This window comes from Enoplosus armatus, chromosome 23 (assembly GCF_043641665.1).
Source record: "Enoplosus armatus isolate fEnoArm2 chromosome 23, fEnoArm2.hap1, whole genome shotgun sequence".
Lineage (NCBI taxonomy): Eukaryota > Metazoa > Chordata > Actinopteri > Centrarchiformes > Enoplosidae > Enoplosus > Enoplosus armatus.
The window spans coordinates 7,373,381-7,391,033 of record NC_092202.1 but is presented as its reverse complement, the minus strand read 5'-3'; the positions used below and the strand labels follow the sequence as shown (position 1 = coordinate 7,391,033).

The 17,653-nt window shown below is 43.1% G+C and overlaps 1 protein-coding gene across 3 annotated transcripts; it reads right to left on the bottom strand.

The window, feature by feature from the left end:
- Positions 1-998: 998 nt before the first annotated feature.
- Positions 999-12,907, bottom strand: hdlbpb (high density lipoprotein binding protein b). 3 transcript variants are annotated; one of them, XM_070929582.1, is made up of 26 exons: positions 12,832-12,907; positions 12,380-12,531; positions 11,865-12,080; positions 10,579-10,785; positions 10,022-10,237; positions 8,701-8,907; positions 8,368-8,475; positions 7,975-8,079; positions 6,906-6,984; positions 6,159-6,298; positions 5,960-6,064; positions 5,744-5,857; positions 5,569-5,655; positions 5,285-5,416; positions 4,962-5,180; positions 4,589-4,810; positions 3,943-4,161; positions 3,577-3,743; positions 3,267-3,357; positions 3,079-3,183; positions 2,748-2,882; positions 2,407-2,550; positions 2,117-2,296; positions 1,899-2,015; positions 1,293-1,451; positions 999-1,091 (listed from the first exon to the last, which is right to left on the bottom strand). In XM_070929582.1, exons 1-26 carry the CDS (start codon positions 12,905-12,907, stop codon positions 999-1,001), a joined length of 3,795 nt encoding a protein of 1,264 aa, XP_070785683.1. The 3 variants fall into 3 exon arrangements, with proteins under 3 accessions (XP_070785683.1, XP_070785681.1, XP_070785682.1); XM_070929580.1 differs by having other exon boundaries at positions 3,267-3,400; positions 3,602-3,743; XM_070929581.1 differs by having other exon boundaries at positions 3,267-3,394; positions 3,602-3,743.
- Positions 12,908-17,653: the final 4,746 nt, after the last annotated feature.

The window sequence follows — 17,653 nt, the reverse complement described above, 5'->3', positions numbered from 1 at the left end:
AACCCTGACGTACAGCATTCACTCTCAGACATAAGGTTGTAAGCATCAAGCTACAGTGGGTGCTTTTATAAAAACGCATGATCACAGTAGTTCAAATAAAATGGCTCCTTTTTGAATAAATAAACAGTTGTGACAAAACGACCTTCATTACAAACAAACTTCCACGTCTTTTGATTCATCGTGATTTAAAAAGAAAACTTCCAGTAAGTCGACTACAGCAGCTGTTATTTTCTCCCAGCTCCGACATAAATAAAACGGGGATCTACAAACACTTGTGGGTGAAAAACCTCTCCTGAACCCACACACACACACACACACACACACACAGCTCATTGCCTCACCTGCTGCACCACATTAGTGAGCCAACAACAAACCTCCTTGTAAAAACCACAGGAAAAAAATCTTAAAATATGTCATTGTTTACAAACTCTTCTTGCACAGTAAAACTCCCCTCTTTTTTTGAGCTTAAAAAAAATCCAAGATTTAGCCACCACCTCCCTGAAAGCGTCTTGCTTCAGGTGTCCAAGGATATTTCTCTCTGACCCCACTTCTCTGATTCAGCAGACTCTGAAGAGTTTAGACATTTCTGATGTACTGCAGTGATTTTGAGGAGGAGAGTTTGGCAGTCAGAGGTGGAAAAGTTTTGAAATATTTCAGCGAGACCAGCAGGGGTGGTGCAACCGAGAGGCAGAGCGGGACAGCAAAACTATGATGAGAGCACTCAACGTTCGTTTTTTTCCTCTCTCTTGGGGAGAAGGAGGAGGTACTAAGAGGAAAGACAGATAAGAAAAAAAGAAGGGATAGTTCTCCCAGAATTCATTGTGGCTGGTTGTGGGAGGACGGTACAAGGGGTTTACAGAGAAAGAGAGACAAAGGGAGGTCACTAATGAGAAGAGGAGGAGGGAGGAAGGCGAGCAGCAATTTGATTAGAGATTTGTTTCGTCTCTCATCATCTACTTTACAGAAGTGTTTTTTTTTTTTCTTTTCCTCCAGATGATTCAGAACTTCTTGGGACCCCAGGCGGACGCTTGCTTCGGGGCCACACCAGTCCCAAATGTGGGGAAATCCTCCGCACTGCTCATGTCAGGAGCCTGGAAGATAGAGATGCAAAATGTTTGATACACTAACAAACTGGATTCAAGGCAAGACGCTTAATGTACAAAATATGAAGTAGTATCTCTCTGAAACATTTAAAACTAGTATAATTGTAATTAAAAGTATAATTCTATTTCCCTTGGACCACTATCGCCAACACATTCATAAATGAGTGTAAGGTAAAAATAATATCCAACCTTGTTCCCTGCTGCGTTCCAGGGGGCGTCCCGCACCACAAAGCCCTTAGCTGGACCCCCGCTGCTATCATCCACTCCTCCTGCTCCGCCTCCCCCTCCATAGCGAGATGGAGGCTTCATGTACGCTGCCATGGTCTCCGTCTCGGTCACACTGAGCATCTGAGAGAGGTGAATGGAGGGAGGGGAGGAGAAAACTGCTGAACATCACTTCCTTTTGCTCTGCCCTGCTTTTACTGAGGTGTTTTTGTGTATTTGTATTTAATGAGTTCACATTTCATTTGGCTTTGTACAATTGTTTTTTTTTTTAGATGAGGATGACCACAAACTGAGCACCACCAATTTTTGTTTTTGTCTTGAAAAAGTGTGGTAGAACCTTTGGTGAAACGATAAAATCCTAAGAGCTTAGAGTGTGCGGTCATCCTCTCTTCTAAATATGGCACTGACCAGAACCAGAACCTGATACTTGGTGTGCATTCACCAAAGAACTCATGCTGATTTATAATTGTTCTTTCTCCCTGGCTAAAAGTTGGACAGCTTTAGTGCCAGGGGAGAAACTCTGAATTTCTATCTATGATGGAACGACTGCTGGCGTCTGCGTGAACTCACATATTCCTCCTCCAGGTTAAGCAGGTGGTCGATGGCGTTGTCGACAGTCTCAGGAAGACCCATCACCGTCACTTTGTCGGGCTCGTCGGAGCCCGGCTGAGGGAACCGGATATCCACCTGAACAACAGGTGAAAATCAAACAACATATAATAATAGAATCAGAACTTTTCTCTGTACTCCGTAAAACAGAGCATAAAATTCCCAGACTAAAATCTAACCTTGAACTCCTCCATCAGCTTGCGGATGGCTTTGCCGCGGGCTCCAATGATGCGAGCGTGGGTCCTCGGGTCCAGATGAACATCTTGGCTCACCATCTCCAGCAGCTCGGCCACCAGCTGCTGGATGGCCTGACGCGCCTCTTCCACGTTACGCTCGTACCCCGAGATCACGATCAGATCCTGAGAGGATGAGCATGTTCATGTTAACAGAGAGTAAGAAAGGAGGAAACAATTTGAATTGGACAAAGGAGGAAAGTGTATGCAACATAATTCCAATAACACAAACACACCTGCTGCTCGTCTCCTTTATCGGGGAACTGGATGCTGACATCGTGGTCTTTCCTGATCTGAGAGATGACCGCTCCCTTGCGGCCGATGATCTTGGGATGAAACTTTGGATCTACAGACATGGTTACCTTGAAACTGCGCAGGGCCTGAAGGAGACGGGGAAGCAGAGACCTCAAACACTCAAATATCTTTACAATATGCCCATATCACATTCAATACAGTCATGTTTTTGCTCCCATGGTTCAACTATCATGAAGTCTGTTTTGGAGGTGCTAAAGGAGTGTGGTGCTCATCATTTTTTCAACCGGAAAAAGTTTAATTAATGATATATTTTTTTATGTACCCTGTCCTCCTGCTCGGCCTGCAGTTCTTTGACCCTCTCTAGCAGACCCTGTCTGGCTCGCTCCACGTTGGCTGCCAGACCCGTCACCTTGATCACATCAAGCTGCTTCTCCGGCTGCGGCACCCAGATGTTCACCTGCAAAACCACACACAGACAAGATGCAAACAAATCAATGACACATCCCTTTTTTACATCAATATAACCCATTAAATGTATCACAATAGCTAAGCAGCTTTTCTCACTACCTCACTGACGCAGACATTTTGACCTGCAGCATGAAAAGGGTCTGATGGCCAGAAGATGGCACCAGAGAAAGAGTGTGTGAGCTAACCTCATACTCCTCCATCATCTTCCTGATCCCACTGCCCTTCTGGCCGATGATGTAGCGATGCAGCTCGTAAGACACTTCGAAGTCCTCCGTTATGGGCACCAACGCCTGCAAGAGGAAGCAGTGACGAGATTATCAATGAGGAAAGAGAGAACAGACAGCATCTTGAAATGAAGTAATATGGTGCCTACCAGCAGGGCGGCTTTAGCCTGTTCACACTTCTCTGCACGCCCAGCGATGGTGATGATGTCACACTTGCGGGGGACGAACTCCGCCTCTGGACTGACCTCACCGTTTTCATGTGGTGGAGCCTCCTGACCTGGTATTTTACCACAGATAATGGATTTAAAGCCAGTCTTTGGGTTGCCTGTTTGTCGTGTATTTTGATAAATGTGTCCAGGTATTATTGCTGTCACTCAGAGAGCAATACTTGTAGAGGGATTTGTTCTTGTGCAACATATTAACAACAGTATCAGTGTCACTGTATAGCTGCAGGTACACTTCTCTTGTGTGTTATGTTTCAGACCTGCAGCGCTGTCGTCTCTCTCGGGGAACTTGATTTGGACCTCGTGCTCCCTGGTGATGTGCTGGATGCGGCAACCTTTAGGTCCCATGATGGCCCGGTGGTATCGCTGAGGGATGGCCACCTCCACGCTCACCTGGGACTCCTGCTCAAGAGAAAGGGGGAGGGGCAGCTAGGTAACAACAGTGCTGTGCTAATTTTGCCTCCTGATGCTGCCTGATATTTAACATGCAGCTACTACAGGCTAATGATATGTACAGGTGTCTCTTGCGATAGGTCTGTTCTCTTTATGGGCAAAATTAAACTTGTAATGACATGATTTTCACTCTGTATACAACTCTTACCAGGTCCTCGATGATCTCCTGGATGCGTTTCTTGGCAGCCTCCACACAATCCTTGGCTCCCTTCAGAGTGACCCGCTGACTATTGGCTCCCGTACGAGGGAAGCTCACAGCTACTCCGCCGTACTCCTCTGCCAGCTCCCGCAGAACCTGGCCTCTCCGGCACACAAAGTGGCGGTGGTGGCGAACGTCTACTACCATGCTGTCCTCCACCACGTCGTCCTGGAGAGGGAGACAACAGGAACGTGATGGGCATTTAAATAGAGAAAGGAGATATCCAAGTATATGACACTGAAGATTTAAACTAACAATACAAGGCCAAATATATTTCATACACCAGTTACGATTTATTTCTAAATATCTCTACCTTTTTTTGTATTTGTATCACTTTGCTTTGCTTAATTACTGTGCACATAAATTAAAAAAAAGAAAACCTGAGAAATATATCGTAAAAAACACATTTATAGTATTAGCATACATATATTTCATACCTGTATGTAATAAAGAAAGTTGAGAAAATAAACCAAAACATTAAGAGATGGTTGACGAAGGAAATTAAAACAATCTAAGAAGATGAAAAAAAAAGATTAAAAGTGATTTTAAGATGAAAAGTCATTTTAACACCAGATAAATGCAGTGGAGTAATTACCAGGTTTTTGACCAGACTTTCCAGCTCCTTCTGAGCCTGACGGACAGCTTCCTCCTTCCCAACGATGGTGATCAGTTCCTGTTCGGTGTCGTCCGGCGACGGGAAGATGATGCGGGCCCCCGTCCTGTCCCGCACACGGCGAATATTGGCCCCGCCACGGCCAATCAGGAATTTATGGTACTCTGGTTTGGCCTGAAGCTCAGCTGTGAAGTTGTTGACTTGCTGAAAAGGGAAGGAAGGAAGGACAGAGGACAGGAAGGGGATGTAAGTATTTGGCCTCTCCATAGTAACTCACTTCTCAGTCATTTTAAGTCTCCTCCCCTGTTCATTAACTCTTCGTATGCATCTCCACTAATCATTCTTCCCCACCTACCTTCTCTTCAGCCAGCTGCAGCAGCTGTTTCTTGGCCTTCTCCACCTCTCCAGCGGGGCCTCTGATGGTGACCTTGTCCGACCCGGAGCCCTCAGAGGGGAAATGGATGTGGACGCCGCCACAGTCCTCCATGATGGAGCGCACCAGGCAGCCCTTGGAGCCGATCAGAGAGTTGTGCAGCTTGGCCGGGATGGTGACCTCCGTCTCTTTAATGTTAGCCTGAAAGGATGAAGAGAGAAACGAGAGCCATGACAGAGGGTAAATACGGAAGAAAAAAAACTATTTCTGCCCAGAAACAGTAGAAACAGTTGGAGGTCTCTCACCAGTTCTCTCTGGATGGCGAGGATTCGTTCTCTGGCTGCCTCACAGTTGCTCTTCTTGCCCGTGATGACAATCATCTCGGAGTTACTGTTCTCTGTCGGCAGGTCGATCTTAGTGTTGGTCTCTTCACGGATCTGATGGTAACATTTAACTCAATGTAACATAACAATATGGCTGAAATCCGTATTCAAACTGTTTTCAATATTGGTTAGGGTTACGGCTTTAAAAAAATATAAATCACTGAAATTAATGCATAATTTGAAGTGATCGTGTACTTCAGTCTCACCTTTTTGATGTTGGCGCCGCCCTTACCAATTATGTTTTTGTGAAACTGCTTAAAGATGGGAACGGAGAGCGAGAAGCTATTCTCAATCTACAAAAAGAAAGAAAGCTGCTGTGAAAAGTGTAGAGAGACGGAGACAGATAAAGAGGCAAGAAAGAGAGAAAATGGTGCGTCATACCAGGTCGGCAATGATTTTCTGGAGGAACTTGGCACATTTCTCCACCTCGTTCTTCGGCCCTCTCAGCTGGACGATGTCACTCTTCTGCGACGGGTCGGGGAAATTGATAATGACCTAGAAGTAGATGAGATGATACTCATCAAATTGAATTAGAATAACAGGAGAATGATGAATAGGCCAAGATAAAGTGCAGTAAGGGTCGGGGAGAACGTTCACCTCAGGGAACTTATCTCGAACTTCTTTAATCTTTTCTCCCTTCTGGCCAATGATTGTCCGATGAAACTTCTGCTCCACGATCAGGTCTTTGGTGCGCTCGTTTTCCTGGAAATGAGGGAAAAAAGTGTGAGCCGGCCACTTTGGAGTTCATGTAAAGAGCTTTCTTTGCATCAGAATGAAACATTGACCCCATTCTCACCATTCTCTGGACCATCTCAATGAGCTCTCTGCGTGCCAGCTGGACTCCTTTAGGGTCCCCCTCGATCCGGACCAGGCCACTTCGTTCAGAGTCCTGCGGGATTCGTACTGACACTTTGTACTGCTCCTTGATCCTATTGACTGTAGGGAGGGTGAAGAAAAGCCGGGAGGGATGGAGGGTGTGACAGAACGGTGTAAATAGCATGAAGGTTCGTCTATCATGGAGCAATGATACCAATACTGTGTGTCAAACTATTCAGAGAAACCTGTCACACCACTTCCTGCATCGTAATCCATTTCTCTGCTTTACTGAAAACTGGTCACAAGTGGAGTCCGTTGTAAGTGACATGAATTGAGGCATGAAATTATAAACTTTTTACAGCCACATTTTTATTAATACAAATTTAAATGTCTTAAGATTTGGGTGCAGATTGCCTGTCACGTAGAAACAGCCGACTCTACTGTCAGACTTTGATGAGGCATCATCCAACATCTGTCTCTTAACTGGCTGTCCACCACTCTATCAATGGAGTCAGTGGCGAGCTTAAAGCAACAGTAAATATATTGATCTGTGTGAGTGTGTAACTGTCTGACACACTACATACCATTCAGTGGAGGACTTCATCTGATCATTATGTTCTCATATTTAAAAATGGCTGCTCCCACTGGCATTTGAACTCTAAACCCCAGCAGTGTTGATGTCCCAGTTTTTTTTCTGTTGAGATCAGCAGAACAGAAGTGTACTCACTGTTGGCTCCATTCTTTCCGATGAGGTGTCTGTGGAAACGCTGGTCTATGATGACTTCAGTGTAGTCCATCCTCACCAGCTGCACACAGACGGAGATTTGAGATTGGTCACTGAATTCTGAATTTTGTTTCTTTTTCTGTATCTCTCAGCTTTCTGAGAGTGAAGAGATTCTGATACAACAATGCTTCATGTTATTAACAACTACCATGATATAAATTTAATAAGAAATAATAATCGGGAGCATTAGACTGTGTTATGAGCCTTTTAAGAGATACATTTTACAACTACCTTTTTATTAACGCAATTAGTAATTAACATCAAATAATTATCCCACGTAGGGCTGCAACTAATGATTACTTTCATTATTGATTAATCTGCTAAATATTTTCTCCATCAATTGATTCATGGTTTGGTCTATAAAATGGTGAAAAATGCCCATCACAATTCCTTAAAGCCCAAGATGACGTCTTCAAATTGTTCGTCTCGTCTGACCAACAGTTCAAAACACAAAGATATCAAGTTTACAATGATACAAAACACAGAAAAGCAGTAAATCCTCACATTTGAACAGCTGGAGCCGCCTGATGTTTTGACATTTTTGCTTGAAAAGTAACTTTAAACAATTAACTGATTGCCAAAATAGTTGTTGATTAATTTTCTGTCTAATCAATTAGTTGACTGATCGTTTCAGCTCTATTGCTGTTAATTACAAATGTATTAATCCTTCTGTACAATGTTAAAATGATTACATCAATATTCTTCCCTAAGATTAATGGCCACATTTGTAAACGGAAGATCAGTTTTAATCCGTTTCTTACTGTTATTATAGTGTCAGATCAGTTATTGTATCTTTGAAAAATGTTGATGAGATGATCACTGATGAGAAATGTATCATATTAACGGGAGAGTGAGCTGTATTTGTAGTTAATACAGAATCTGCACCATATTAATAACAGAAATGTGACAATTTAACAGCTGAAACACAGCCCGGACGTAGTGCAAGTTTGTATACTTTCTACTGTAGATGGTTTGTTGAAAAAGGTGTGTGTGTGTGTGTGTGTGTGCTCACCAGGTCCTTAATGATCTCTTGTATCTGAGCCTGAGCCTGTTCCACCTCCTCTGTTGGCCCCTCCAGACTGATGCGCTCCTCACCGTCGGTAAACTCTATGTGAACCTACACAAACACAAATCCAGAAAGTGTGACACAGCTCAGTCCATGTTACAAGTGTCCTCTGCAATGCTGCTGTCACTTGTCAATTCTTCCTCCTTCTTCGCCTCCAACATGATTTGCACTGTTCACCACCCTCTGCTGATATATGATTTAAGATCCTACACGCTGCCACTGCAATACACCTTTTATCCTACCTGCTCAAAGTATTCTTTCATATTGTGGGAAGAAGAAGAATGTGTGTTTTATCTCCGGTATCTGACTCAGATCCTTTCTCTCTACCTCTCCCCTTACCCGTGGTAGATGTTGTGTGATCCGTCCGATGTTCTGCCCTTTCTTGCCGATGATGAAGCGATGCAGCCAGGCCGGAGCGGTCACCTCCATCACCATCACACTCTTGGCCTGCGCAGGGACGAAAGGCTTACGCGTTAAATTCTCACTCACATTTACAACCTCGCTGAAATCTCGACATAAGCAATCACTCGTAAATGGTTACAGACTGATTCAATAATTCAATACTTAGGATGTGGATGTGACAGTGGTAATGGTGTTCTGACGTATCAAAAGAAAAGTATCAAAAAGAGAGATTTCTCTGTCTTGACTGTCCACCTCCCCTCTCCTCCTCACCTTTGCGTACACCTGCGTGAGCGCTGGTCCCAGCTTGTCAGGCTCCCCCCTGAGGATGATGGTCTCTGAGCCGGAGTCCAGAGGGGGCATCTCCACAGACACCCCCGTGGCCTCCAGGATCTCCTGCAGGGTGTTGCCCTTTGGACCGATTATATATTTATGCTGAGACTTCTTCACCTCCACGGAGATGGTGGTGGTCTTCCTCTTCTGCAGGGTGGACGGGGAGAACATAAGAAGTGATGAGCGAACGGCACGGAGAAAACAACGGTGGTGAGAGGAAGGACAGAGGGAGGAAGTGGGGAAAGTGAGGGATGGATGGGAACACAACAGGTGACAGAAAGAGGAATGAAAGACAGGAAACAGGAAGGACTGACAGTAAGACAAGAGGTGAGCAGAGAGGGAGAGGAAAGGGGCAGAGAGATTGAAAGCGAGAACAGAAAAAATAGATTTGTTTTTGCCTCTCATACATATGCACTAAATGACATTAGCATTCTCATCCTGTTGTTCTCTGGTTGAAATCCAATTTTCTCTGTACATAATCTCCGGCTTGCCTATCACCAGCGCTCATCTGGCACACACACTTCCTCTCCGTGTTTCATCCATCCATCTTTTATAGTTTCTTGTAAAACTTCTGTAGAGAAAATGTGTGTGGTAGAAAGTGAAACGACACCACTGTTGAAATCAATGATGAAACCTCCTTTCAGAAACAGTCTGACTGAACCGAACATTTTTTTTTTTTAATTACAGATGAGGTTCAAGATTCAGACGGCAGAGTAAACAAGTGGTTTAGAGTGAGACGGCGATGAAAACAGAACCACAAAGTTCATACCTGCATCTCCTGACATAAAGCCTAAATCTGCTTGCTCACAGCAAGTCATTCTGGGTAACAGCAGTACCTGAGCTCTACTCTACGACTAAAAACTGGCGTAAATTACTTAACAATGCACAAAATTAACCAAGAACAAGAGCATGTAGGAATGTAAACAATAGGAATTCCAATTTTCACGTTTTATTCCTTGTTTTGATTTTGTGTTTCTTGCAATGCTTACATTGATATTTGTGTACGTTCTCAATTTACATGGATTTGAAATTGCATAACGAGCATAATGGGCACAGAGAAATCCTCACTTTTACAGTTAAATGTAATTTCTTTTGTTGACAGTAGCGACAGAGACAGCTTACAGGGGGAGGGAGAGGTGTTTGCCGTTAAACAAACGTCAATTCAAGAATCAATTAAATATTGCAGATCAATCTTAAACTCAATCAGGAGCCTGGGTACCATGAGCTCCATGATCGCTGGAAACCTTTTGAACGAACACACCTTGTCGTCGTAGATGGCTCGGATGCGGCTGAGAGCCAGGGCGACGGCCTCCTTCTCCCCGGTGATGACGATCTCGTCCTTGGGCAGGCTGGGTGGGGGGATGCTGATGCGAGCGCCCGTCTCCTGGCTCAGCTCCTGCACCAGCCGGTTGTGGGCGCCTGCGATGAAGGGGTGGAAAGCCTTCTCCAGGGACAGACGCTCCACTGCACGCTTGTCCTGGTGAGTGGGTGAGTGTGAGGAGGAGGAGGAGGGGGGAGTCGGCAAACAGAAGAGATCAAACAATGGAATATCTAAGTAGTGGTTTTCCAAGATATTGAAGATGACTGCTATGATTAAAGAGGCGATTAAGTACAGTATCAAAAATTTGTGAGGTTAACTAGCATCTAGAAACAGACAATTTTAGTCTTCAATTCGAGTCACAGCCAATTAAAATACTTGATGAATGTATCAGTAGCATCTATTCACTTGTTAATCCCTTGCAAATCCATTTAACCCTCAACTTTCTTTCAGGCCGACTTTTCTAAAGACCCCATCCCAAATTGAACCCTGCGACTGACCTGTTCAGCAGAGATCAGAAGTATTTCGTGGCGAGCCTTCTCAATGCCCTCCTTGGTGCCAGTGATACGGATGTTGGCGCTGGGGTCGTCGGGACGTGGAATAGCAATCTTGGTGGCGGTCTTCAGCTCCAGCTCCTGCAGCTTCTCGCCGTTCTTACCAATGACAAAACGATGGTGCTCCTTGGGGATGGCGACCGTAGCTGAGGCCTGGAGGAGTAGGAGGAAGTTTCAGGGAGAAAGTGAGTTAGATTTGCATTGTTACACAATGGAAACTGGCAGCAAATCATTGGATCGGGGCACATTATCTTGCCTGAACTGATTTCATTAGCATTATATAGATCTCTCTCAGGAGTTAAGATTCAGACATATCCATAAAAATCCACAAGTGGTGATGGCGCAGCTTCAGTTTCCACATTTATTGTTATTAGAGATGGGGATATTAGTTTTTTAAATTCTCACATTTCTAGTTTCACAGTAATTGGACGAAACGTAACAGTAACAATGAAATATGCGAGTTTTCAGTAGGTAAACAACAACAAAAGCATACGACCTTGCAAAGAGGACAGAGTGTTTTTCTGCACTATTGTATCAATAACTGCAGCTCAGCTAAACAAGTGGACCAAAGTGCACAGATTGAAGTGGAAATCAGCATGTTTGCTGCTGAAGCCCAGAAAGGCCACCCTTGGGAGCTGACGGTCATTTTCAGCTCAACTTTTTGTCCTAAACCAACCTGCACAGGTAGGATTTCTCAAACTGCAGCCAGAACTAACTATCCCTGCGTTATGTTCTAAAATGAACCACTGCGATATCATTTTGTGAGGATGGAAAAACAGCAAATACTAATAAAAGTAACAGATTGTAACATTAAAACTGGTCCCTGGTCCCATTCATCTGTTTAAGTGGTGATGTGGGTCCTTGTTCTTCCTCAAAGAAAACTCTAGTGGTATTTTTCCCAATGGTATTCACTATCAAGACAAAAAACACAATCCTTTATTTACACTTCAGTCACTTAAAGATAGACTTGGTGAGGTTCTAAAATACAGGAAAGTGTAATCTCTAGCAATACAAATTATTCAACACCAGCACACAATGTGCTTACACTGAGATATTGTCACACAATGTATCAAGATAAAGAGCTTACAATAGGCCTTTTTAAATTGGCAAAATGACAGTAATTTATACTGTAATTGTATTTTCAAGTCAAGAAAACACCTCTGCCATGCACTCAGTATCCCACAAGCCAACAGTTTTGACATGTAACAAACTATAAGCACAAACAACTTTACCTGCGTCTGCAGGCGAGCTACGATTTCCTTGCGAGCCTTCATGACAGAGTCCAGTTTGCCGGTGACCATGATGGACAGGCCCTGGTCTTTGGCCAGGGACAGCTCAATATGGGCCCCCGTCCGCTGCATGATATCCAAACACACTTTAGCCTCCTCGCCCTCCCCGAACTGGCTGTTGTCCTTGTAGCGACGCTCCTCCAGGGGCACGTGGAACACCTACACACAGAGCACGTTCGAGAGGAGGAGGTTCAAATTTCAGGCATCGTGTCTCATTTGCTTATTTTCTGATAACTGATGCATCTGATTGAGCAGCTCTGCTGACGCTAATGTGGCAAAATGTTGATAGTCAGAAAAATATTTAAAGAGCCGAGGAATGAACGACAAACATCTGTTTTATTTTCATACTTTTTATAGTACTAATGCATTTAAATTTTTTTAAATGAACGATAGTCATTGTTAAAGTCAGACTTTCTTCTTTCATCATTGTGTGTTCATTCACTCAGTGGCTGCCTGACCTGAGTGATGACAGAGGCTTTGATGGGCCTGATCTTGCTCCCCCACGCTGAAGCCGGCTCCCCGGCCTTCTCCCCTGGTGCCCCCTTCTCCGGCAGCGGAGGGAAGGCCTCCAGGTAGGTGGGGATGTAGGCTTCATCCTCCGGGACACAGCCTGGCCCAGAGAGACAAAGATAAATAAGGCAAGGATGAAGGTAGAGGAAGAAAACAGCACGCATGTATGGATGAAGGACAGATAACATGGGGGGCAGTAATAACAGCCAAAGAAAAAAAACATTCATAAAATATCATGTACAGTGCAAGAACAGTAGGAGAATGCAAAGTAGGAGAAAATCTAAATACGTTTACCTGATCTCTCGGGCTAATAAGTGGCTAACTAGCTTGGGTTACTGAGGTGAAACCCTTCTAACAGAAGTAAAAAAAAGTAAGTAAGTAGATGACAGCTGGACGTTACCTGTAATCTCCTGGTCCTTGAGGCCACTGCGATGCTCCGCAAAGCTCTCCGGGGTCAACACTGCCACTGAGCTCATTGTTCAAGACTTATTCCGCTATTCCACTAAGACAGAGAGGTGGGGAAGGATGGAGTGCACAAAAAATAAGAATAAATCAAACCCTATAATCTCTGCGGAGGAAATTAGTTGCTGTATCTGCATGAAATTTCATGTCCATAAAGTACTAACTCTGTACTAACTGCGTCTCTTACGTTGTTCCTCTTCCCTCCCTCGATTGCACTGTTGTATATTCTCTAGGACTGCTTTCCACAAGCCCCTGAAGATTAAGGCTGCCTCTGTGGCATTGCTACACTGCAACGATGCTGTTACACCTGAGATGCTCCAATTAACACTTTACAAGCCTCAGACAAACAGACGGTGCCACAAAGCCTCAGGGACAGGGTTATCACAAGTCATACACTAAAAGTTGTCCACGACTAAAAACAACTGCTGCTGGCATTCCTTGTGATTCAGAATCACGGGATCTTGTCAATTGTAGGTCTTCCCTGGGCATTTTTACCTTCAAATCTTTGAACTGTTCCTCTGACTGTACATGTTTTGGGAGCACAGAGACGGTCTTGTGATTTAGGGAGGAAATCGCATTTTTATGGCTACTAACAGCTGGTGCAGCAATAAAATAAAACTCATTAGAATGCTAAAAAGTACACATTTACGAGAACCTCATAAAAATTGTTCTCTAATTAACAGTAGATGGAGGACATTAGGTTTTGTCTCTTACATCTCTGCCTTTTTTTTCCTGGTTTCTATTTCTAAGATGAAGTCATGATCAGGAATAATAGTTGAGCTGTCTAGGATTACGGGAATCACTCATTTTGATGTAATATTTGTGCTTTAATATCTTTGATGTTTTTCTCACTAATAAGCAGGCATGCAAATCCATCCCCTCGCTCTGTGATGCTTTTGGATGAGCACAAGAGTAACTCTGTGTTATTATCTAAGATCTGAAAAAATGTTCCAGTAGGATTGCTTCCCCTGAAATGTTACTACAGTATGTGCTCCCGGTGTGTATTCAGATCATAACTGCCATGTGAAATCTGCTCCTGCTGGCAAAGACACTACCTAACCCCCTCTAAAAGACAAGAAAATGTAATTACACTGAAAAAGTATAAGCTGCATCTCAAGGAGTGAGAAGCAGATCTCGTGGGAAATATCAAAGGATACAGTAACACTAAGTTAAAGCTGCGGAAACACCAATCAAACAGAGGGAGATCAGTCTAACTGCATTGTACAAAGTGAGTCCAGGTCTTACCTGCAAAAGGTCAATTGCCAGAGAGTCCGTCCAGTTAGCGGCTACCGTAGGCGCTTCAGTGTGAGTGTGTGTTTCAGCTCCTGGGTGCAAAGAAGAAGACAACAAAATAGACTGAAAGTGAACACTGTAAATCAAAAAGCTCTACAGCACGGAGGCTGGGTTAATACTGTATACACCCACACTGCACTGCACCTTATACTGTCTGGATCTGATTCACTCTCCTCCTCTCGCTTCCCCTCCCCTCTCCACATCTCTCTGCTCATCGTCCCTCTTTTATAGTTTTACAAATTCAAATGTAACCACAAAATGTGACTCCATATTGTACTGTGTGAACAAAACAAATTATTGCCCTTTCTTTTTCTCTCATTTTTTTTTTTAATTCAGCTCCTCGTGTCTTATATTGGGGTCATGGGGGGAAAATAACTTAACCCCACAGCAGCCGGTTGGTCAGACATTACAAACTCAAAGCCAAAGATTGTTCAACTTTGTTTTAAATGTTAGCAGAGATCCAAACGTTTTCAAAGATACCAAATATGCCAGAATAAAGTTTTGGAAAATGTGTATAAAATGATGCACAAAACAGCCAAAAAAGTCTTGGGTTGAAATACTTGACAACATCATACAGCTTCAGTGAGGAGCTGGAGCAAGCTGGTAGAGAATATATTTATGATCCTGTCAAACAGTGTGGAAGATGATTCTAACAACCTTAAAGCTACTTGAGGGGAAACAAGAATGATAACTGTATGTTAAGGGAAGTGGTGGAATGCAACTATGTCCACTTATTCAAGTAGACTTCTACTTCACTACATTTCAGAGGCAAATATTGTACTTTTTATTCCATTTACACCCCCCTCTACATTTATTGGACAATGGTTTGCAGGAATAAGCATACATACAAAATGAGCTTGATGTACAGTTACAGATGAAACCACTCAACAGCAAATAGAGTAACTAAAATGAGCTCCACCTAAACCAAATACTACAGGAAAAGGCTACTTACACATTAACGCAGCATTACTAATTAATACAGTTATAACGTTAATTAACACACTGGGATCATTCTCCCACTTAATGAGTACTTTTACTTTTGAAACCTAAAGTATATTTAGCTGTTAATGTTTAGGTACAATTTTGAACGCAGGACTACCATAATGTTACATCGCTAACAACTACACTAAAATGCAACAGAACGAGAAAACTAGAAAGAAAGGACAGAAACAAAGAGCACTTGGCTCACTGAAACACAGTTTAACGTTAACTTTGCAGCGGCTGTGACTATCAACACCGCTGTGTTACCAATTATCTACAGATAAATAAGAAACATAGACGGCGAAATTAATCCAACCGTGCACCGTGCTAGCTAACGGTCCGCTAATCGCATCTCTCCTCTAGCCGACTAACATCTTTATTGCTAGCTTGAGGATGCAACTGCATGGCTGGTCCCGTTAGCTTGAAGGCTATGTTAACCTCTTCTAACGGAACAAATGCTAAGGGTTTCAAACATTCGTTAGCCGGGTTCGCTAAGCCAACACACATCGCTGTGCTCCGACCTCAGCCGGGGATGATTAGGCGCAAGGACTTTCTGATAATCGGCTAAAAAACCAGCCAGGCGGACAGATAACCAGCTCCAGCTCGCTAGCTCCGGGGGCGCCAACCTTGCTAACCCTGGCTGCTTCTCGTTAAAGTCGAACCGGCTTTCTCGCTACCATGCCTAGACCCTGACTTCGTCCACGGTGTTCACATTTAGATACAAAGCGAAGGTGTAATAAATACAGAAACCCTACCTTTCAGAGAGAAAATATAGCAGAGGGTGTATGTTTGACAGGTGATGGTGTAAACACAGATGTGATTGGTCTAGGAGCATTTCCTCTGCCGGCGGAGCGATACCAGCATGCACTGCGACTCACAGAGTATAAAGGAAATGCCGCAGTATCTTTGCGCAACAGGAGCATCCAAGTTAAATAGATCCGCGTGATTTTAGTCTCACTTTGCTCACTTTGCTGTTATATTCAGCTGTGAGAGACCCGCGCGTGGTGTCCTGAATGGTAATCGATAAGTGAAAGAATGTCTTAAGTTATCAGCCCCCTTAACGTCTAACGTCCATCAAACTGACCGGGTCTACTTCTCATTCATAATGGCCTGTATGCTTCACAGGAGTCAGCGCATCAGACTTTGACTTAAGTTATATGCAGTCTAGATGTTACAGAGGCCCGATTTCACCAAGAAAGGAAAAATAAATTGTGAATTATGAATGACATAAGTAAAAAATACTCATTGTAAGTAAAATGTATATTTTTGATTTTCTAAGTCATTTCTTTACAATAGAAAGTCAAAGTGATGAGGTAATAAGTAAAACTTTTTAGTTGCAAAATCAAGGCACTCCTGACCTCTGATAAACATTATAAGTAGGCTAAACGGAGGAAACAACCGTTTGTTTTCTCGTTGCAACGGGTTGATTATTTCGTTTTCTCGAGACAACGAAAAAGATAACTCGTAATCTCGAGATAACGGAATTCAAAATAGCAATTGCAAACTCGGCTTCTCGGCTTCCGTACTAATCTCTGAAGAATCCAGTTTCTCCAGTTTGATAGACACTTAATGTCTATTCCAAACTAAGGCACTAGGTGGAAGTAGGACACAAAAGTAAAATACAGAGGTGAGGGGAGGGACGTTTGCAGCAGCCAAGCACCTCCTCATATGCACCTGTTATGGCATGTAAATTACCATAAAGAGTTGGTTACATATTCTATCATATGATATTAATTTACAGGCAGGGGTCACCATACCATAATATTAAGTTATGCCACTGTTTCGAGAAAATTGGTGAGATTACTGTCCAGGAAAGTCGGTTGTAAAAAAAAAAGTCAGTAATATATTTCAATTTGAAACAAACGTGTTCACTGTTTATTAGGCCTACTGAAACAACACGAAAGTTTACTGTGAATAACAAACAAATAAAAGACAATATAATACTTGTTTAACACCAACCATAAAATATGGTAGAGGTTTTATTATAGGCTGGTTTCTGGGGCGTTAGTAGATTGGAAGACCAAAATGGTGTGAAGTTTACAATATACACCTGGCAAGTGCCGGATGAATGACATGTTGGACTTCAAAATAAGTGTGTTAAAATAAAACATTTAACAAAATCATCAAAGCAAGATGAATTGTAAGGATTTCATAAGTGAATGAGGAGATATAATTCATAATTCTATTCTTACGTGTGAATGAATGTGGGTATAAATCATATCATTTGCACTTACTTCTGAAGTTACTTGTGTACGTTTTAATGCCGTGAGTCAATGATCTTCGTTATCTCTAGATAACAAAACTTGTTTTGGGGCATTTATTTAGCCTTTATTGGATAGAAACACCTGAAGACAGACAGGAAAGGTGGGAGAGAGAGATGGGATGACATGCAGCCAAGGGCACGCTCTACCAGGTGCGCTACCATGTCATCCCAACTATGGAGACTTACTTGAAAAGGTTTGCCTGAAAGAATAACCTAAGTAAAT